The 24182-nt window shown below is 44.5% G+C and overlaps 1 protein-coding gene across 1 annotated transcript in view; it reads right to left on the bottom strand.

Annotated features, from left to right (window-relative positions):
• Positions 1-24182, bottom strand: part of LOC109881495 (unconventional myosin-IXAa) — a gene marked incomplete at its 5' end in the record, with an annotated part of 74471 nt that overhangs the window by 39033 nt on the left and 11256 nt on the right. The window contains 6 exons of the mRNA XM_031817846.1: positions 2664-2813; positions 8388-8510; positions 11571-11762; positions 16519-16641; positions 16841-16880; positions 19012-19149. Of these exons, the coding sequence (XP_031673706.1) occupies positions 2664-2813; positions 8388-8510; positions 11571-11762; positions 16519-16641; positions 16841-16880; positions 19012-19149 (766 nt within the window). The remainder of the gene's footprint in view (positions 1-2663; positions 2814-8387; positions 8511-11570; positions 11763-16518; positions 16642-16840; positions 16881-19011; positions 19150-24182) is intronic.

The following is a 24182-nucleotide window of genomic DNA, read 5'->3' as shown; positions in this document are numbered from 1 at the left end:
ACCAGGCTCCACAGCTCTCTACTAATCACCTCCCCAACTGTGCTCGTTGATCAATATAAGTGATTGAGACCTTGGTGTGAATTAGCCAAAGATGTAAAGCAAAGCAGGCCAACTGAAAACCCTGAAGTACCGATCCTCGAGGTGTGTTACATCCATTCCCATTCATAGCCAACTTCTCTAGTACAACAATGTCCCTGTTTATGAAAGGACTTAGTGTTTGGTTCCTGCTGGATACTGTAACGGAACTGAATCAACAATTGCATAATTACTAGGATCAAATATCTGGCATAAGTCTTAGATTGTGATCGTGAAAGTTGAATGACATCCAAAACAAAGTTGAGGAACGGTCAAGAGAAATAGTTTTGATAATTCACAGAATTTTCCACAAAAATAAATTGTGGGGTTTTGTAGGATTACTGAAAGAGCTCTGAATCTAAACATCCCTCCATAACACATACAAATTAAATATCTTGCTGGCCCATCAAAACCGGGCTGAGCAAGATTGCACAGATGAGGACTGACACACAACATTGGGATGAGAAGCATTCCTGCCTCAGTTCAATAACATAACTTCCCACTTAAATCCATGTACTAAATACTAAATAAATATCACATATACAAACAAACTCCTACGTATCAAGCCTGGATGTACTATAGATAATTTACACAGTTAATGTCACCAACTATGGTGCTGAGAGCCACAGAACAGGGTGTACAGACTTTCTACCAGCCCGGCGCTAACACACCTGATTCAACTAACCAAGACCCTGTTTGCATGCAACTGTAATGACACAAAAGCCTTCATACCCCTGTAACAGGACCATTTAACTGTAATGAAACAAAAGCCTTCATACCCCTGTAACAGGACCATTTAACTGTAATGAAACAAAAGCCTTCATACCCCTGTAACAGGACCATTTAACTGTAATGAAACAAAAGCCCCTGGGTGAAGGAGACTGCCCCTGGGTGATGAGGCTATAAGGAGCCTGTCACTGCCCCTGGGTGATGAGGCTATAAGAAGGACTGTCCCTGCCACTGGGTGATGAGGCTATAAGAAGGAGTCTGTCCCTGCCCCTGGGTGATGAGGCTATAAGAAGGAGACCGCCCCTGGGTGACGAGGCTATAAGAAGGAGTCTGTCCCTGCCCCTGGGTGACGAGGCTAGAAGAAGGAGACTTCCCCTGGGTGATGAGGCTATAAGAAGGAGACTGTCCCTGCCCCTGGGTGATGAGGCTATAAGAAGGAGACTGTCCCTGCCCCTGGGTGATGAGGCTATAAGAAGGAGACTGTCCCTGCCCCTGGGTGATGAGGCTATAAGAAGGAGACTGTCCCTGCCCCTGGGTGATGAGGCTATAAAGAAGGAGACTGTCCCTGCTCCTGGGTGATGAGGCTATAAGAAGGAGACTGTCCCTGGGTGACGAGGCTATAAGAAGGAGACTGTCCCTGCCCCTGGGTGACGAGGCTATAAGAAGGAGACTGTCCCTGCCCATGGGTGATGAGGCTATAAGAAGGAGACTGCCCCTGGGTGACGAGGCTATAAGAAGGAGACTGCCCCTGGGTGATGAGGCTATAAGAAGGAGACCTCCCCCTGGGTGATGAGGCTATAAGAAGGAGACTGTCCCTGCCCCTGGGTAACGAGGCTATAAGAAGGATACTGTCCCTGCCCCTGGGTGACGAGGCTATAAGGAGACTGTCCCTGCCCCTGGGTGACGAGGCTATAAGGAGACTGTCCCTGCCCCTGGGTGACGAGGCTATAAGAAAGAGACTGCCCCTGGGTGATGAGGCTATAAGGAGTCTGTCCCTGCCACTGGGTGACGAGGCTATAAGAAGGAGACTGCCCCTGGGTGATGAGGCTATAAGGAGCCTGTCACTGCCCCTGGGTGATGAGGCTATAAGAAGGACTGTCCCTGCCACTGGGTGATGAGGCTATAAGAAGGAGTCTGTCCCTGCCCCTGGGTGATGAGGCTATAAGAAGGAGACCGCCCCTGGGTGACGAGGCTATAAGAAGGAGTCTGTCCCTGCCCCTGGGTGACGAGGCTAGAAGAAGGAGACTTCCCCTGGGTGATGAGGCTATAAGAAGGAGACTGTCCCTGCCCCTGGGTGATGAGGCTATAAGAAGGAGACTGTCCCTGCCCCTGGGTGATGAGGCTATAAGAAGGAGACTGTCCCTGCCCCTGGGTGATGAGGCTATAAGAAGGAGACTGTCCCTGCCCCTGGGTGATGAGGCTATAAAGAAGGAGACTGTCCCTGCTCCTGGGTGATGAGGCTATAAGAAGGAGACTGTCCCTGGGTGACGAGGCTATAAGAAGGAGACTGTCCCTGCCCCTGGGTGACGAGGCTATAAGAAGGAGACTGTCCCTGCCCATGGGTGATGAGGCTATAAGAAGGAGACTGCCCCTGGGTGACGAGGCTATAAGAAGGAGACTGCCCCTGGGTGATGAGGCTATAAGAAGGAGACCTCCCCTGGGTGATGAGGCTATAAGAAGGAGACTGCCCCTGGGTGATGAGGCTATAAGAAGGAGAGTACCCCTGGGTGATGAGGCTATAAGAAGGAGACTGCCCCTGGGTGATGAGGCTATAAGAAGGAGACTGCCCCTGGGTGACGAGGCTATAAGAAGTAGACTACCCCTGGGTGATGAGGCTATAAGAAGGGAACGGTGGTTACCTGGATAGTTGTGGCAGCCAGTCTCATCCTGGTGAAGTGTTTCCTCTCCAGCAGGGCCCTGAAGCGGCGCTGCAGAGTGACGATACGGTTCAGGACCTCCCTGTGAAGCAACGCCTGCAGTCGCTGACGCTCCACCTCCCGCAGGAACACCTGACAGTGGACACAATGAGTGGCACATCATACACACACACATATACACACTCTCACTGTTCAAGTATGGACCTCCCCCTCCCTGGATGACCAAACACAGGAGCAACAAGACTTTCAGGTATGGGAGCTATGGGCTGCTAATTATAGACATCAAACCAAAGGAATAGTGCTGGACCCATCTATCAGTCTGTGTGTCTGTGTGTGTCAGAGGTACTGTCCATTCTTGGGGTATGTTCTTTATAACATCCTGTCTCTCAGAAAGACTACAGTGCTGGTAATATAATGTCACTGCTCCTTATTTTTCTGTTTCTCTATTTAACTAAGTTCAATAACCTAAAGCAGGGCCGAATCTCCACCCCCCCTGTGGTGACTGAAACTGATGGTCAACTACCACTCATCAAGACAAACATGTCGGACCATTTTTTCTTCTAACTATAAGGACAATGCAAGGCATGTCTGTTCTGTTGTAGTATAGTTCATTAGCCCAGCACCTGTTTTTTAGGGATGTGCATTTGGCCACAAACGTTTCTATAGATAAGGCTAGTCTAAATTTGTCAAATAAAACAGATCAGTGCCTTGTGACAAATCCTCATATCCTCGTACAATATACTAGAGAAAACAAGACAATTGGATACAATTGTTGATACCTTGACTAAAAAGTTTAAATTTTATCCCTTCCTCTTGGTTTTAATCTACTATAGTGACAGGCAGCTGGGTGAATAGTACCATGGTTTTAATCTACTATAGTGACAGGCAGCTAGGTGAATAGTACCATGGTTTTAATCTACTATAGTGACAGGCAGTAGGGTGAATAGTACCATGGTTTTAATCTACTATAGTGACAGGCAGCTAGGTGAATAGTACCATGGTTTAAATATACTATAGTGACAGGCAGCTAGGTGAATAGTACCATGGTTTAAATATACTATAGTGACAGGCAGCTAGGTGAATAGTACCATGGTTTAAATATACTATAGTGACAGGCAGCTAGGTGAATAGTACCATGGTTTAAATATACTATAGTGACAGGCAGCTAGGTGAATAGTACCATGGTTTTAATCTACTGTAGTGACAGGCAGTAGGGTGAATAGTACCATGGTTTAAATATACTATAGTGACAGGCAGCTGGGTGAATAGCACCATGGTTTAAATATACTATAGTGACAGGCAGCTGGGTGAATAGTACCATGGTTTAAATATACTATAGTGACAGGCAGCTGGGTGAATAGTACCATGGTTTTAATCTACTATAGTGACAGGCAGTAGGGTGAATAGTACCATGGTTTTAATCTACTGTAGTGACTATAGTGGGTGAAGAGTACCATGGTTTTAATCTACTGTAGTGACAGGCAGCTGGGTGAATAGTACCATGGTTTTAATCTACTATAGTGACTATAGTGGGTGAAGAGTACCATGGTTTTAATCTACTGTAGTGACAGGCAGCTGGGTGAATAGTACCATGGTTTTAATCTACTGTAGTGACAGGCAGCTGGGTGAATAGTACCATGGTTTTAATCTACTATAGTGTCTATAGTGGGTGAAGAGTACCATGGTTTTAATATATTGTAGTGACAGGCAGCTGGGTGAATAGTACCTTGGTTTTAATCTACTATAGTGACTATAGTGGGTGAATAGTACCATGGTTTTAATCTACTATAGTGACAGGCAGCTGGGTGAATAGTACCATGGTTTTAATCTACTGTAGTGACAGGCAGCTGGGTGAATAGTACCATGGTTTTAATCTACTGTAGTGACAGGCAGCTGGGTGAATAGTACCATGGTTTTAATCTACTGTAGTCACAGGCAGCTGGGTGAATAGTACCATGGTTTTAATCTACTGTAGTGACAGGCAGCTGGGTGAATAGTACCATGGTTTTAATCTACTATAGTGACTATAGTGGGTGAAGAGTACCATGGTTTTAATATATTGTAGTGACAGGCAGCTGGGTGAATAGTACCATGGTTTTAATCTACTGTAGTGACAGGCAGCTGGGTGAATAGTAATGGTTTTAATCTACTATAGTGACAGGCAGCTGGGTGAATAGTACCATGGTTTTAATCTACTATAGTGACTATAGTGGGTGAAGAGTACCATGGTTTAAATATACTACAGTGACAGGCAGCTAGGTGAATAGTACCATGGTTTTAATCTACTATAGTGACTAGTGTGGGTGAATAGTACCATGGTTTAAATATACTACAGTGACAGGCAGCTAGGTGAATAGTACCATGGTTTTAATCTACTATAGTGACAGGCAGCTGGGTGAATAGTACCATGGTTTAAATATACTATAGTGACAGGCAGTAGGGTGAATAGTACCATGGTTTAAATATACTATAGTGACAGGCAGCTGGGTGAATAGTACCATGGTTTAAATCTACTATAGTGACAGGCAGTAGGGTGAATAGTACCATGGTTTTAATCTACTGTAGTGACAGGCAGCTGGGTGAATAGTACCATGGTTTAAATCTACTGTAGTGACAGGCAGCTGGGTGAATAGTACCATGGTTTTAATCTACTATAGTGACAGGCAGCTAGGTGAATAGTACCATGGTTTTAATCTACTATAGTGACTATAGTGGGTGAAGAGTACCATGGTTTTAATATATTGTAGTGACAGGCAGCTGGGTGAATAGTACCATGATTTAAATCTACTATAGTGACTATAGTGGGTGAAGAGAACCATGGTTTTAATATATTGTAGTGACAGCCAGCTGGGTGAAGAGTACCATGGTTTTAATATACTGTAGCGACAGGCAGCTGGTTGAATAGTACCATGGTTTTAATCTACTATAGTGACTATAGTGGGTGAAGAGTACCATGGTTTTAATATATTGTAGTGACAGGCAGCTGGGTGAATAGTACCATGGTTTTAATCTACTGTAGTGACAGGCAGCTGGGTGAATAGTACCATGGTTTTAATCTACTATAGTGACAGGCAGCAAGGTGAATAGTACCATGGTTTAAATATATTGTAGTGACAGGCAGCTAGGTGAATAGTACCATGGTTTAAATATACTATAGTGACAGGCAGTAGGGTGAATAGTACCATGGTTCAAATATACTATAGTGACAGGCAGCTGGGTGAATAGTACTATGGTTTTAATCTACTATAGTGACAGGCAGCTGGGTGAATAGTACCATGGTTTTAATCTACTATAGTGACTATAGTGGGTGAAGAGTACCATGGTTTAAATATACTACAGTGACAGGCAGCTAGGTGAATAGTACCATGGTTTTAATCTACTATAGTGACTAGTGTGGGTGAATAGTACCATGGTTTAAATATACTACAGTGACAGGCAGCTAGGTGAATAGTACCATGGTTTTAATCTACTATAGTGACAGGCAGCTGGGTGAATAGTACCATGGTTTAAATATACTATAGTGACAGGCAGTAGGGTGAATAGTACCATGATTTAAATCTACTATAGTGACTATAGTGGGTGAAGAGTACCATGGTTTTAATATATTGTAGTGACAGCCAGCTGGGTGAATAGTACCATGATTTAAATCTACTATAGTGACTATAGTGGGTGAAGAGTACCATGGTTTTAATATATTGTAGTGACAGCCAGCTGGGTGAAGAGTACCATGGTTTTAATCTACTGTAGTGACAGGCAGCTGGGTGAAGAGTACCATGGTTTTAATATATTGTAGTGACAGGCAGCTGGGTGAATAGTACCATGATTTAAATCTACTATAGTGACTATAGTGGGTGAAGAGTACCATGGTTTTAATATATTGTAGTGGCAGCCAGCTGGGTGAAGAGTACCATGGTTTTAATCTACTGTAGTGACAGGCAGCTGGGTGAATAGTACCATGGTTTTAATCTACTATAGTGACTATAGTGGGTGAAGAGTACCATGGTTTTAATATATTGTAGTGACAGGCAGCTGGGTGAATAGTACCATGGTTTTAATCTACTGTAGTGACAGGCAGCTGGGTGAATAGTACCATGGTTTTAATCTACTATAGTGACTAGTGGGTGAAGAGTACCATGGTTTTAATCTACTATAGTGACTAGTGGGTGAATAGTACCATGGTTTAAATATACTACAGTGACAGGCAGCTAGGTGAATAGTACCATGGTTTAAATATACTATAGTGACCGGCAGTAGGGTGAATAGTACCATGGTTTAAATATACTATAGTGACAGGCAGCTGGGTGAATAGTACCATGGTTTAAATATACAATAGTGACCGGCAGTAGGGTGAATAGTACCATGGTTTAAATATACTATAGTGACAGGCAGTAGTGTGAATAGTACCATGGTTTAAATCTACTATAGTGACAGGCAGCTAGGTGAATAGTACCGTGGTTTTAATCTACTATAGTGACAGGCAGCTGGGTGAATAGTACCATGGTTTTAATCTACTGTAGTGACAGGCAGCTGGGTGAATAGTACCATGGTTTTAATCTACTATAGTGACTATAGTGGGTGAAGAGTACCATGGTTTTAATATATTGTAGTGACAGGCAGCTGGGTGAATAGTACCATGGTTTTAATCTACTGTAGTGACAGGCAGCTGGGTGAATAGTACCATGGTTTTAATCTACTATAGTGACTAGTGGGTGAATAGTACCATGATTTTAATCTACTATAGTGACTAGTGGGTGAAGAGTACCATGGTTTTAATCTACTATAGTGACTAGTGGGTGAATAGTACCATGGTTTAAATCTACTATAGTGACAGGCAGCTAGGTGAATAGTACCGTGGTTTTAATCTACTATAGTGACAGGCAGCTGGGTGAATAGTACCATGGTTTTAATCTACTATAGTGACTATAGTGGGTGAAGAGTACCATGGTTTTAATATATTGTAGTGACAGGCAGCTGGGTGAATAGTACCATGGTTTTAATCTACTGTAGTGACAGGCAGCTGGGTGAATAGTACCATGGTTTTAATCTACTATAGTGACTAGTGGGTGAAGAGTACCATGGTTTTAATCTACTATAGTGACTAGTGGGTGAAAAGTACCATGGTTTTAATCTACTATAGTGACTAGTGGGTGAAGAGTACCATGGTTTTAATCTACTATAGTGACTAGTGGGTGAATAATACCATGGTTTAAATATACTACAGTGACAGGCAGCTAGGTGAATAGTACCATGGTTTAAATATACTATAGTGACCGGCAGTAGGATGAATAGTACCATGGTTTAAATATACTACAGTGACAGGCAGCTGGGTGAATAGTACCATGGTTTTAATCTACTGTAGTGACAGGCAGCTGGGTGAATAGTACCATGGTTTTAATCTACTGTAGTGACAGGCAGCTGGGTGAATAGTACCATGGTTTTAATCTACTGTAGTGACAGGCAGCTGGGTGAATAGTACCATGGTTTTAATCTACTATAGTGACAGGCAGCAAGGTGAATAGTACCATGGTTTAAATATATTGTAGTGACAGGCAGCTAGGTGAATAGTACCATGGTTTAAATATACTATAGTGACAGGCAGTAGGGTGAATAGTACCATGGTTCAAATATACTATAGTGACAGGCAGCTGGGTGAATAGTACCATGGTTTAAATATACTATAGTGACAGGCAGTAGGGTGAATAGTACCATGGTTTTGCCAACTTGGTATCCATCGGGAGCAAGGTCCACCTGGCCCAGATACTGTCCGATGCCTTCCTGGGTGGCACTGGTGCCCTCGGGTAGCAGCACGCGGAAGTGGCGGATGAAATCCTGCCAGGCAAGTAGAGGGAAAATGAGAAACACACACAAAAAACGGTTATTATAACTGTCGGCGGAGGTCCTCAACGGCCACGGTCTCTACTGGTTGACTCTTCTCTATGGCACTGTACTGATGAGCTGTTTGACTGGCCTTCTCTCCTTTGGTCTGAATCTGTCGCAGGGAGCACAAAACACTGCAGCCCCTGAGGATTGGAGCTGTTCATTTCTAAGTGACATCACCAGCTAGTCTGAGGACAAGATCCAGTTCGGGGCACATGTGGTTTTAGGGATAGTCCATGGTGATATTTACAGGGAGACTAACTAACATCATCAAAAAAAGATTCACTCTCCCACTCCTCCAAATGGAGGCCCGTTGTCTGATGTCAACACAGTAGGGCAGTCTGGGAAACCGGTGAAAGCTGTAGGGGTGTGGCTGACTGACTGGGAAACACATGCTGTGTTTTTACAATTACCCCCACAGGGCCGAGTGTTTCATTACAGACTATAGAGGCCCTGTTCTCCACCATGACCTCAGGACAGTCTTCAGAAGATGACACGCGCTCCAGATATTTTTCATCATCACAGAGGACTGCAGCTCTAATCTGTCAGGGGAATTCAGATAAATGACAATGTCAGGCTGAGGCTAAAACTAGCTTGTGTTGTGAGTAAGTTAATGAGCGTACGGGCGGGGCATTCCTTCGTTTCACCGTCAAGGTTGTGTATTACAAACGTTCCATCACAGTGGTTTCTCCCGGTGATCTAATGTTTGGCTTCCACAGCTGTAAACACTAGTTCAACGGTTCCTTACAGGACAAGCAATACACGAAAATAAAAGGTGATGCTACTATAAAACTGAAGGAGTTGCTAAAAGTACAGTAACAAGCTAGACACTAGACAATCTATAACATTATTGTGACATTACTGTACCCAACTAGTCATATTCAAATGCAACCTAACTTAAGAGCACTGTCCTAATAGTCCCACAATACTATCATACAAACATCAAACTTAGTCTTCGAGACAATATGGCCACCACTTCAAATCACAAGCAAGTCATTTCTTACAGCAGACGCCATTGTTTTGCTCAATGAATAGCACAATAAGTTGCATACAACTGATCCCAATCACCAAGCCAACTGAAACACAGAAAGAAGTGGAAACAATGACTCAGATGTTGGACTTGACTCGGAGGTTACTGAGGAATAGAGGAAATTGCACCAGGGCTCGAGTCCACACCACCTTTGGACAGAAGGAAAATGTTAACGTCGTCGCTAATGAGTGACTGAAACTTGCACCTCTTTGTTTCATGTTTACAGGGGAGAAGACCGGCAGATTAACACTGACTAATGTCTACGATGTGAGTGTTTCTAGGAGAGAAGACCGGCAGATTAACACTGACTAATGTCTACGATGTGAGTGTTTCTAGGAGAGAAGACGGGCAGATTAACACTGACTAATGTCTACGATGTGAGACAGCCCGGTAGATGGGGTAAATTAGGGATGAGAGTGTGTGTGCATGTATGTATATATGTTTCTGTATGTGTGCGTGTGTGTATATAAACTCAGCAAAAAAAGAAATGTCCCTTTTTCAGGACCCTGTCTTTCAAAGATAATTCGTAAAAATCCAAATAACTTCACAGATCTACATTGTAAAGGGTTTTAACACTGTTTTCCATGCTTGTTCAATGAACCATAAACAATTAATGAACATGCACCTGTGGAACGGTCGAGAAGACACAAACACCTTACAGACAGTAGGCAATTAAGGTCACAGTTATGAAAACTTAGGACACTAGAGAGACCTTTCTACTGACTCTGAAAAACACCAAAAGAAAGATGCCCAGGGTCCCTGCTCATCTGCGTGAACGTGCCTTAGGCATGCTACACAGCGCCGTGAGGACTGCAGATGTGGCTAGGGCAATAAATTGCAATGTCCGTACTGTGAGACGCCGAAGACAGCGCTACAGGGAGACAGGATGGACATCTGATCGTCCTCGCAGTGGCAGACCACGTGTAACACCTGCATAGGATCGATACATCCGAACATCACACCTGTGGGACAGGTACAGGATGGCAAAAACAACTGCCCGAGTTAGACAAGGAACGCACAATCCCTCTATCAGTGCTATGACTGCCCGCAATAGGCTTAGAGAGGCTGGACTGAGGGCTTCTAAGCCTGTTGTAAGGCAGGTCCTCACCAGACATCACCGGCAACAAAGTCACCTATGGGCACAAACCCACCGTTGCTGGACCAGACAGGACTGGCAAAAAGTGCTCTTCACTGACGAGTCGCGGTTTTGTCTCACCAGGGGTGATGGTCGGATTCGCTTTTATCGTCGAAGGAATGAGCATTACACCGAGGCCTGTACTCTGGAGCGGGATTGATTTGGAGGTGGTGGGTCCGTCATGGTCTGGGGCAGTGTGTCACAGCATCCTTGGACTGAGCTTGTTGTCATTGCAGGAAATCAACGCTGTGCATTACATGGAAGACATCCTCCTCCCCTCCTCATCCTCCTCCCTCATGTGGTACCCATCCTGACATGACCCTCCAGCATGATAATGCCACCACCCATACTGCTCGTTCTGTGCATGACAGGAATTTCAGTGTTCTGCCATGGCCATCGAAGAGCCCGGATCTCAATCCCATTGAGCATGTCTGGGACCTGTTGGATCTGAGGGTGAGGGCCATTCCCCACAGAAATGTCCGGGAACTTGCAGGTGCCTTTGTGGAAGAGTGGGGTAACATCTCACAGCAAGAACAGTCAAATCTGGTGCAGTCCATGAGGAGATGCACTGCAGTACTTAATGCAGCTGGTGGCCACACCAGATACTGACTAATACTTTTGATTTTGACCCCCCTTTGTTCAGGGACACATTATTAAATTTATGTTAGTCACATGTCTGTGGAACTTGTTCAGTTTATGTCTCAGTTGTTGAATTTTGTAATGTTCATACAAATATGTTAAGTTTGATGAAAAACTCATTGACAGTGAGAGAATGTTTCTTTTTAGTTTGTGTGTGTGTGTGTGTGTGTGTGAGTACGTGTCTGTGCATCTGTATAAAACTGCTTACCTGGAAGGTGTACTTGATGCTGTAGCCTGACTGGCGGATGCGTACGGTCTCCAGCATACCCGTGTAGCGGAGCTGCCTGAGCACCAGGCCCTCGTTGAAGCGCAGGGGCAGCTTCTCTGCATTAGAACGGATGCATTTGACAAAGTAGGGCTCTGATTGGCCCAGAGTCTCCATCAGCTTATTGAGAGAGGCCTGTGGAAGGACAGATCAGGGGTGCCATCATTAGTCCGAAACGTTTATTTAAAAAAAAAACTGTTAATAACTCCAAACGGAAAACATTTCTATTGGACAAATTCAGGTAGGCCCCTCCCTGTTTCGTTTGCTTCTGTTTGGTTCCTAGTGAATACATACCAGGGCATTGACTTCACCAAAAACATATTAAAACATTGTATAAACAGACAGAAATACACGGACGGCACATTGGCTTTGTTGGTTTTATAGCAGGGAGGAGTGGTTTTGTTGGTGTACTGTGGCTTGTTTTATAGCAGGGAGAAGTGCTTTTGTCTGGTGTGAATAAATTGTTGTCATATCTTTATAACCTTTTTAACCACATAATAAAAGACTGTCTAGGATAAAAGGCTAGTGTGTCCTTGGCTGCTGTAGCATGGAGGGTTGGGGTGAGGAGAGAGACGGGTCCTCTTGGGTTCTCTTGCGCCGGACAACAAGAAACAGACTGGGTGAGGTCCATCTGAATGCTTCTTACGAAGCCACTCCTTCGTTGCCCGGGCGGTGTGTTTGGGATCATTGTCATGCTGAAAGACCCAGCCACGTTTCATCTTCAATGCCCTTGCTGATGGAAGGAGGTTTTCACTCAAAATCTCACGACACATGGCCCCATTCATTCTTTCCTTTACACGGATCAGTCGTCCTGGTCCCTTTGCAGAAAAACAGCCACAAAGCATGATATTTCCACCCCCATGCTTCACAGTAGGTATGGTTTCCTTTGGATGCAACTCAGCATTCTTTGTACTCCAAACATGACGAGTTGAGTTTTTACCAAAAAGTTATATTTTGGTTTCATCTGACCATATGGCATTCTCCCAATCTTCTTCTGGATCATCCAAATGCTCTCTAGAAAACTTCAGACGGGACTGGACATGTACTGGCTTAAGCAGGGGGACACGTCTGGCACTGCAGGATTTGAGTCCCTGGCGGCGTAGTGTGTTACTGATGGTAGGCTTTGTTACTTTGGTCCCAGCTCTCTGCAGGTCATTCACTAGGTCCCCCCGTGTGGTTCTGGGATTTTTGCTCATTTTAACCCCACGGGGTGAGATCTTGCGTGGAGCCCCAGATCGAGGGAGATTATCAGTGGTCTTGTATGTCTTCCATTTCCTAATAATTGCTCCCACAGAGTTGATTTCTTCAAACCAAGGTGCTTACCTATTGCAGATTCAGTCTTCCCAGCCTGGTGCAGGTCTACAATTTTGTTTCTGGTGTCCTTTGAAAGCTCTTTGGTCTTGGCCATAGTGGAGTTTGGAGTGTGACTGTTTGAGGTTGTGGACAGGTGTCTTTTATACTGATAACAAGTTCAAACAGGTGCCATTAATACAGGTAACGGGTAGAGGACAGAGGAGCCTCTTAAAGAAGAAGGTACAGATCTGTGAGAGCCAGAAATCTTGCTTGTTTGTAGGTGACCAAATACTTATTTTCCACCATAATTTGCAAATTAATTTATTAAAAATCCTACAATGTGATTGTCTGGATTTTCTTTTCTCATTTTGTCTGTCATAGTTGAAGTGTACCCATGATAAAAATTACAGGCCTCTCTCATCTTTTTAAGTGGGAGAACTTACAATTGGTGGCTGACAAAATATTTTTTTGCCCCACTGTGTGTGTGTGTGTGTGTGTGTGTGTGTGTGTGTGTGTGTGTGTGTGTGTGTGTGTGTGTGTGTGTGTGTGTGTGTGTGTGTGTGTGTGTGTGTGTGTGTATGTATGTATGTATGTATGTATATATATATATATATATGTATATATATATATATATATACACATAGCCACACACACACACACACACTCATACATACATACTCTCATACACACACACACACCATACATACATACATACATATATATGGTCAAAACTAGTGCACAATGTGTGTATATATATATATTGGTGGCTGACTAAATATTTTTTATATATACACACACACACACACACACACTGGGGCAAAACAATATTTTGTCAGCCACCAATATATATATACATATATATATATATATATACACACATTGTGCACTAGTTTTGACCATATATATATGTATGTATGTATGTATGTATGTATGTATGTATGGTGTGTGTGTGTGTGTATGAGAGTGTGTGTGTGTGTGTGTGTGGCTATTTCGGTGGCCAGGAATGCACAGGAATCCCACTCCACTCAGAAGATGAAAGCAATCAGCCACACAACAGGATGTGGGAAGTGATGTCACCACTCGCAGCCTTCTGCCCAGGCTTCCTGCCAGCCAGAGAGGGTTAGAGTACAGGCCAGGGCTAGGGGATATGGGATTGTTGTTGTGGGGGTGGTCACGCCTCTTTACTCCCATACTGCGTCCCAAATGCCCCCCCCCCCCTACTCCAGGTCCTGGTCAAAACTAGTGCACTATGTAGGGAATAGGCAGTCATTTGGGAATCCTCCTCCCCCACTGTGAGCCAGGAGCAATAGAGACAGCCAGGCATGAGAAAAGACACAACAGAGGAGTTAAGAAAGACAAGATGGTGGGAGGGGATGGAGAGATGATTACGGCTGTGATAAAGGGGATGATCATAACTGAGATGAGTTGACAATGTCCCCTTCTGTTTCATCAGCCTACTCAGCTGGTCTTAGAGAAGCTGGGGACTTCCATATTTAAGTATTTACCTTCACTTTGGCAACTACAAAGTCATTTTTAAAGCTAGTTTGAAAGTAACTGTTCTTTCTGGAAGGTGTGCTGCATCATTTCCCCTACATTTTCCCCCAACGTAGTCCAGCAATTTGAGTTCAACCAATGAGCATCAGCCCCTTGTCATATGAGACAGCAGGCAAGATGCATATGATGAACACACAGCAGGGTGAGAGCAATGACGTGTAGCACATATGTGATGTAGTACGCCATTTTCTGGGAACACTTTCGGCTCGTGAGCACTATTTTCCAAACTACTGGCTAAAAAGTATACAAAAGTGCCAGAGAATCTTTTTAATATAAAATAGCATATGGGTTTTATTATTTTCTTTTTGACATGGTGAAATCTGCTCAACTGAGCTGAACATTCATCATCAGGGATCACACTAGTTTCCAAAGTGACAGCGACATGGGGATGTTCTTGACAAGAGATGCTTTTTATGGCCTATTAAAATTGTACTTTTTTCCCCACCCAGACATGATGTCATCGTTGTCTTTTGGGTGGGATGATAAAAAGAAAAAGACGTCACAGGCTGGGACCTGACAGTGGGCGGACAGACAGACAGACAGACAGACAGACAGACAGACAGACAGACAGACAGACAGACAGACAGACAGACAGACAGACAGACAGACAGACAGACAGACAGACAGACAGACAGACAGACAGACAGACAGACAGACAGACAGACAGACAGACAGACAGACAGACAGACAGACAGACAGACAGACAGACAGACAGACAGACAGACAGACAGACAGACAGACAGACAGACAGACAGACAGACAGACAGACAGACAGACAGACAGACAGACAGACAGACAGACAGACAGACAGACAGACAGACAGACAGACAGACAGACAGACAGACAGACAGACAGACAGACAGACAGACAGACAGAACAGACAGACAGACAGACAGACAGACAGACAGACAGACAGACAGACAGACAGACAGACAGACAGACAGACAGACAGACAGACAGACAGACAGACAGACAGACAGACAGACAGACAGACAGACAGACAGACAGACAGACAGACAGACAGACAGACAGACAGACAGACAGACAGACAGACAGACAGACAGACAGACAGACAGACAGACAGACAGACAGACAGACAGACAGACAGACAGACAGACAGACAGACAGACAGACAGACAGACAGACAGACAGACAGACAGACAGACAGACAGACAGACAGACAGACAGACAGACAGACAGACAGACAGACAGACAGACAGACAGACAGACAGACAGACAGACAGACAGACAGACAGACAGACAGACAGACAGACAGACAGACAGACAGACAGACAGACAGACAGACAGACAGACAGACAGACAGACAGACAGACAGACAGACAGACAGACAGACAGACAGACAGACAGACAGACAGACAGACAGACAGACAGACAGACAGACAGACAGACAGACAGACAGACAGACAGACAGACAGACAGACAGACAGACAGACAGAGGGAGGGAGGAGGTTGTAAAAAGACGTCACAGGCTGGGACCTGACAGTGGGCGGACAGACAGACAGACAAGGTTTTAAAAAGACGTCATAGGCTGGGACCCGACACTGGGCGGGCGGACAGGCGTACAGGCAGAGGGAGGAGGTTGTAACAGACAGCTCATGGGACAACACCCAGAGTTCCAGAGAACATCCATACTGTCAGCTGGACTCAGCTGGTCACTTCCAATACACATCCCAGATATGTGTAGCAGAGAGATGTCACCCCTAACCACTGATCTGAGGTCAGTTTTGTATTTTATCCCCTGATACACAGGTGTCAAACTCCAGTCCTCGAGGGCCAGCGGGTCATCGCTTCTCCCTTGCACTTGATTGATCAATTAAGGTCACTGATTAGTTAGGAACTCCCCTCACTTTGTTGTCTTGGTCTTAATGGGCGTAATTGGACAAGAATTTAAAAGATATAACAAAAACCAGCAGCCTCATGGCCCGCAAGGATTTAAGTTTGGTACCCGTGCTCTAATTTTTAAGGGCATGATTTGGGAAAGATACACTGACCCTAGATGTGTGCCTAAGGGGGACTGACTGACCTGGAACTGAGCGCTGATGCTGGGTGGTTTCTTCTTCTTGTGGAGGTGGAGGAGGGACTTGGTGATGCGGTCGTGCAGCGTCAGGTTGCTGAGATACTTTAGGGACTTGACGTCAAGCAAGTGCTGCGGTAACAGAGAAGAACACACAGCCAGTATGAGTCAGCACTAGTACCATCACTAGCGGTTTAAACACAAGGTGGCTACACAAGGTGGCTACACAAGGTGGCTACACAAGGTGGCTACACAAGGTGGCTTAACAAGGTGGCTTAACAAGGTGGCTACACAAAGTGGCTACACAAGGTGGCTACACAAGGTGGCTTACCTTTGGAAGAGTGGGCTTTGATTTGTAGTTTTTGTTTCTCCTGGTAAAAGAAAGCAGATGGTTTTAGGGACTTAGAAGAATATCTACACTGCGTCTTCTCTACCAGGCCAAAATAGGGCATAAAGAGGAGTGGTGTAGGAGGTTTGAGACAGAAACAGTCAGTCCTGACAGTAACTTAAGGAGTGGTGTAGGAGGTTTTAGACAGAAAGTCATTCCTGACAGTAACTTAAGCAGTGCTGGTGGTGGGTGGGTGACCAGTGTTAACTTCTTTGGGACTGGGGGGCAGTATTGAGTAGCTTGGATAAAAAGGTGCCCAGAGTAAACTGCCTGCTACTCAGGCCTAAAAGCTAGAATATGCATATAATTAGTTTCAACTGTTCTGCCTTATTATTATTCGACCATGCTGTCATTTATGAACATTTGAACATCTTGGCCATGTTCTGTTAAAATCTCCACCCGGCACAGCCAGAAGAGGACTGGCCACCCCACATATGCTCTTTCTAATTCTCTTTCTTTCTCTCTCTCTCGGAGGACCTGTGCCCTAGGACCATGCCCCAGGACTACCTGGCATGATGACTCCTTGCTGTCCCCAGTCCATCTGACCGTGCTGCTGCTCCAGTTTCAACTGTTCTGCCTTATTATTATACCACCATGCTGGTCATTTATGAACATTTGAACATCTTGGCCATGTTCTGTTATAATCTCCACCCGGCACAGCCAGAATAGGACTGGCCACCCCACATAGCCTGGTTCCTCTCTAGGTTTCTTCCTAGGTTTTGGCCTTTCTAGGGAGTTTTTCCTAGCCACCGTGCTGCTACACCTGCATTGCTTGCTGTTTGGGGTTTTAGGCTGAGTTTCTGTACAGCACTTTGAGATATCAGCTGATGTACGAAGGGCTAAATAAATACATTTGATTTGATTTGATTAGTAGATTTGGATAGAAAACACTCTGAAGTTTCTAAAACTGTTTGAATAATGTCTGAGTATAACAGAACTCATATGGCAGGCAAAAACCTGAGAAAGAAATCCAACCAGGAAGTGGGAAATATGAGGTTTGTAGTTTTTCAAGTCATTGCCTCTCGAATATACAGTGTCTATGGGGTCATATTGCACTTCCTAAGGCTTCCACTAGATGTCAACAGTCTTTAGAACTTTGTTGGATGCTTCTACTGTGAAGGAGGGGGGAATGAGAGCTGTTTGAGTCAGGGGTCTGGCAGAGTGCCATGAGCTCAGTCTCGCGCGCTCCCGTGAGAGTTAGCTGCGTTCCATTGCATTTCTACATACAAAGGAATTCTCCGGTTGAAACATTATTGAAGATTTATGATAAAAACATCCTAAAGATTGATTCTATACTTCGTTTGACATGTTTCTACGAACTGTAATATGACTTTTCGCCTGGACTTGCCTGCGCCTCCTGAGTTTGGATTTGTGTACTAAACTCGAACAAAAAGTAGGTATTTGGACATAAATGATGGCCTTTATCGAACAAAACAAACATTTACTGTGGAACTGGGATTCCTGGGAGTGCATTCTGATGAAGTGAAGTGAATATTTATAATGCTATTTCTGACTTCTGTTGACTCCACAACATGGCGGGTATCTGTATGGCTTGTTTTTTTGTCTGATCGCCATACTCAGATTATCGCATGGTGTGCTCTTTCTGTAAAAAAAAAAAATTGAAATCTGACACAGCGGTTGCATTAAAGAGAAGTGGAAGTGGAACTACTGAACATAACACGCCAATGTAAACAGATTTTTGGATATAAATATGAACTTTATCGAACAAAACATATATGTATTGTGTAACATGAATTCCTATGAGTGTCATCTGATGAAGATCATCAAAGGTTAGTGATTCATTTTCTCTCTATTTCTGACTCCTCTCTTTGGCTGGAAAAATGGCTGTGTTTTTCTGTGACTAGGTGCTGACCTAATATAATTGTTGTATGCTTTCGTTGTAAAGCCCTTTTGAAAATCAGAAACTGTGCCTGGATTTACAACAAGTTTATCTTTAAAATGGTGCAAAATACTTGAATGTTTGAGGAATTTTAATTATGGGATTTCTGTTGTTTTGAATTTGGCGCCCTGCAATTTCACTGGCTGTTGGTGAGGTGGGACGTTACCTTCCCGAATATCCCAGAGAGGTTAAACTAAGATGTTGAGTCACTCACATGAGGATGCCGTGGGCTCTCTCCAGGAGCTTGCTGCTGGTGGAGTTGACAAAAATTCCTCCGTCCTCTTCCGTGTTGGACCCGCTGGATGACAGGCGGCTCTGACGCCCACCACGTCCATTCCAGCCCACACCATCCCTGGTTAGGAAGTTTCAAATGATCCACAGTTAAAAATATGCCTTGAGAAAATAGAGATTTCATTTTAGCTGGACAACTTGGAAGGAGCTGGGAAAAAGCTTAAATAAGAAAATGCTTGACCAACATTGACTGTATTTCATGTCCTGTAGACATATTAAGCACAACTACAAATGGGATATGCTATCCTAGCCATAGGTTCAGCAGTGTAAAGCCTCAGGCCTCAAGGTAAACCCTGGTCATCCTAGCCAAGCGCCTGAACAAACAGCAGGTTTTTCTATCAACACAGCGGCTCGGGTCGGTTAACGGTCAACCCCTAACACCAAACCCCCTAACACCAAACCCCTTAAGCCCTGAGGGTAGGAGTCAGGAGAGAGAGAGAGAAAGACACTCCTGAGTAACCACTGGTAGTTTACTGTGTCAGGACTGGGGAGGAGAAGGAGATCCATCATGGATTCCACCTGGCAAGCCATCAGGACTGGGGAGGAGAAGGCCATCCATCATGGATTCCACGTGGCAAGCCCTCAGGACTGGGGAGAAGGAGATCCATCATGGATTCTACCCGGCAAGCCATCAGGACTGGGGAGAAGAAGGTCATCTATCATGGATTCCACCCGGTAAGCCATCAGGACTGGGGAGAAGGATATCCATCATGGATTCCACCCGGTAAGCCATCCCAGCAGCCAGGGAGGGATGTTTGTTTTCACACTCTGACCCATAATGATTTATACACCACCTCCTACTGGGTCTGTGGCCACACACAACGACACGTTAAACACGGTATCCATGCGGGAGTACATATATAATGTTACTAATGTGGGGGCTTTCCTACAAGCAGGACGGGGTCAGAGGTTAGACACGTGTCCAAGGGGTGGCATCAGGTGAAGACTTACAGTACAGTAGTGTTGTTGGGAGTCTTCCATCTCGAAAGATGGAAGACTGTTTGTTACACAAACCACTTCTACATTAAATATGAGGGGAAACAAAGCAAGCCATTTGTTTCCGGATTGTACCGTTTGATGTGGTCACCCAAATTAAAATGGTTACTCATTGTCTTAGGGTTTTATTTGAATAAAAAAACTATGAACACCAAAGTATTTATTTGCTAAGTCAGAGTAAAACAACACTGAGGTCTCAAAGTATTTGGCTTTTACGACACAGTCTAGGATCCCATGGTTTTTGCAATATTTTGTGGCTAAACAGAGGGGGGAAAACATGGCATATTTTGCTCTGTTTCGTGCATTCCCAGCCAAGAATAGTTTGGACAGTGGAGACAGATTGAAAATAAGACTGAGCATAAATGGCTGTCTCTCTTGGTTTGGACTTAGCAGGACCTGTTTAGATTTCTCTTCATAGAAGTCATGGAAGAGATCCAAAATACCTACTTTAGCCAAGCTACAGGAAGTAATCACGTCCAAAATTCATATAAAGAACAGAGTAAATCCTGAAACCCAGTGGTGAGATATATTTCCAATTTAAATAGGCCTCCCAATAAGTTTTGATGATTTAAACTAGAGACCGATAACTCCGTTGACTAGGGAATTACAGTTATTGTACTAAAGCAATATAAACAAAATGTCCTGGTGGAAATAAATAAGGTTTCCACCCTGACAACACTTGAGACTAACCCTAGAAATATGAAAATGAGTAAGACATGTTTCAGTTGCCAGTTCTGAAATATGGATACTTGTCCCTTTAATAGGATCCGCTCCCTTATCCAATTTTCACCTAAAATGACATACTCAAATCTAACTGCCTGTAGCTCAGGACCTGAAGCAAGGATATGCATATTCTTGATACCATTTGAACGGAAACAATTTGAAGTTTGTGGAAATGTGATATTAATGTAGGAGAATAACACACATTAGATCTGGTAAAAGATAATACAAAGAAAAAAACATGCGTTTAAAATATATTTTTTGTACAATCATCTTTGAAATGCAAGAGAAAAGCCATAATGTATTATTCCAGCCAAGGCGCAATTTACATTTTGGCCACTAGATGGCAGCAGAATGTGTGCACCGTTTTAGACGGATCCAATGAACCATTGCATTTCTGTTCAAACTTTTGTATCAGTTTATTAATACATTTTCAAGTTCATAACTGTGCACTCTCCTCAAACAATAGATTGGTATTCTTCTACTGTAATCGCAAATTGGACAGTGCAGTTAGATTAACAAGAATTTAAGCTTTCTACCAATATCAGATATGTCTATGTCCTGGGAAATGTTCTTGTTACTAACAACCTCATGCTAATCGCACTAGCCTACTTTAGCTCAACCATCCCGTGGGGGACCCAACGATCCTGTAGAGGTTTTTAAACAATGTTCCTCTAATGCTGTGTATGCCACAAGGAGGAACGGCTACAGAATATGTTTGTTTTCAGAGTACCCCTCTGGACCACAGACAGTACTGTACTGTAGCGTCCATCTGAGAAGACCCCTACCGAAAGCCAGTATTTATCCGTCTCCTGAAACACATAACTCTGACCTGACATCATGCAGGAAACAGCTGCATGTGGACTTTAGCACTAACTTAGTAACCCTGAGTGTGTGTGTGTGTGTGCAGGTGTGTGTGTCTGTGTGTCTCCTCCTCCAAATCATATTAGCAGGACTTGTGTAACAGTCCAAGACTTGCCCTCTTGCAACAAAAGCATTGTTCTAAGGGTGGTCTTTTGCCACTTGCTGTATACTGGGGCAGTAATGTCATGCTATGGGGTTAATTAGGGGGTATGGGGTATTAGGGGGCAGTAATGTTATGCTATGGGGTTAATTAGGGGGTATGGGGATCTAGGGGGCAGTAATGTCATGCTTTGGGGTTAATTATGGGGTATGGGGATCTAGGGGGCAGTAATGTCATGCTATGGGGTTAATTAGGAGGTATGTGGCACTAGGGGGCAGTAAAGTAATGTTATGGGGTTAATTAGGGGGTATGAGGCTCTAGGGGGCAGTAATGTTATGGGGTTAATTAGGGGGTATGAGGCTCTAGGGGGCAGTAATGTCATGTTATGGGGTTAATTAGGGGGTATGAGGCTCTAGGGGGCAGTAATGTCATGTTATGGGGTTAATTAGGGGGTACAGGGCTCTAGGGGGCAGTAATGTCATGTTATGGGGTTAATTAGGGGGTATGGGGATCTAGGGGGCAGTAATGTCATGTTATGGGGTTAATTAGGGGGTACAGGGCTCTAGGGGGCAGTAATGACATGTTATGGGGTTAATTAGGGGGTACAGGGCTCTAGGGGGCAGTAAAGTAATGTTATGGGGTTAATTAGGGGGTACAGGGCTCTAGGGGGCAGTAATGTCATGTTATGGGGTTAATTAGGGGGTACAGGGCTCTAGGGGGCAGTAATGTCATGTTATGGGGTTAATTAGGGGGTACAGGGCTCTAGGGGGAAGTAATGTCATGTTATGGGGTTAATTAGGGGGTACAGGGCTCTAGGGGGCAGTAATGTCATGTTATGGGGTTAATTAGGGGGTATGGGGATCTAGGGGGCAGTAATGTCATGTTGGTGGTTGAAGATATCCCTCTAGTGGTGTGGGGGCTGTGCTTTGGCAAAGTGGGTGGGGTTATATCCTTCCTGTTTGGCCCTGTCCGGGGGTGTCCTCGGATGGGGCCACAGTGTCTCCTGACCCCTCCTGTCTCAGCCTCCAGTATTTATGCTGCAGTAGTTTATGTGTCGGGGGGCTGGGGTCAGTTTGTTATATCTGGAGTACTTCTCCTGTCCTATTCGGTGTCCTGTGTGAATCTAAGTGTGCGTTCTCTAATTCTCTCCTTCTCTCTTTCTTTCTCTCTCTCGGAGGACCTGAGCCCTAGGACCATGCCCCAGGACTACCTGACATGATGACTCCTTGCTGTCCCCAGTCCACCTGGCCATGCTGCTGCTCCAGTTTCAACTTCCACCTGACTGTGCTGCTGCTCTAGTTTCAACTGTTCTGCCTTATTATTATTCGACCATGCTGGTCATTTATGAACATTTGAACATCTTGGCCATGTTCTGTTATAATCTCCACCCGGCACAGCCAGAAGAGGACTGGCCACCCCACATAGCCTGGTTCCTCTCTAGGTTTCTTCCTAGGTATTGGCCTTTCTAGGGAGTTTTTCCTAGCCACCGTGCTTCTACACCTGCATTGCTTGCTGTTTGGGGTTTTAGGCTGGGTTTCTGTACAGCACTTTGAGATATCAGCTGATGTACGAAGGGCTATATAAATAAATTTGATTTGATTTGATGTTATGGGGTTAATTAGGGGGTACAGGGCTCTAGGGGGCAGTGGAAGCCCTCCTCTTCTGTCCTGGGGAGAGTCATTATTAAACAACCCTCCTCTTCTGTCCTGGGGAGCGTCATTATTAAACAACCCTCCTCTTCTGTCCTGGGGAGCGTCATTATTAAACAACCCTCCTCTTCTGTACTGGGGAGCGTCATTATTAAACAACCCTCCTCTTCTGTCCTGGGGAGCGTCATTATTAAACAACCCTCTTCTGTCCTGGGGAGCATCATTATTAAACAACCCTCCTCTTCTGTACTGGGGAGCATCATTATTAAACAACCCTCCTCTTCTGTCCTGGGGAGCGTCATTATTAAACAACCCTCCTCTTCTGTCCTGGGGAGCGTCATTATTAAACAACCCTCTTCTGTACTGGGGAGCGTCATTATTAAACAACCCTCTTCTGTACTGGGGAGCGTCATTATTAAACAACCCTCCTCTTCTGTACTGGGGAGCGTCATTATTAAACAACCCTCCTCTTCTGTACTGGGGAGCGTCATTATTAAACAACCCTCCTCTTCTGTACTGGGGAGCGTCATTATTAAACAACCCTCCTCTTCTGTACTGGGGAGCGTCATTATTAAACAACCCTCCTCTTCTGTACTGGGGAGCGTCATTATTAAACAACCCTCCTCTTCTGTACTGGGGAGCGTCATTATTAAACAACCCTCCTCTTCTGTACTGGGGAGCATCATTATTAAACAACCCTCTTCTGTACTGGGGAGCATCATTATTAAACAACCCTCTTCTGTACTGGGGAGCGTCATTATTAAA

Source organism: Oncorhynchus kisutch, unplaced genomic scaffold, assembly GCF_002021735.2.
Source record: "Oncorhynchus kisutch isolate 150728-3 unplaced genomic scaffold, Okis_V2 scaffold1169, whole genome shotgun sequence".
NCBI classification, from domain to species: Eukaryota; Metazoa; Chordata; class Actinopteri; order Salmoniformes; family Salmonidae; genus Oncorhynchus; species Oncorhynchus kisutch.
Note: the sequence above shows the minus strand (reverse complement) of the source record. Positions and strands in the feature narration are given on the sequence as shown.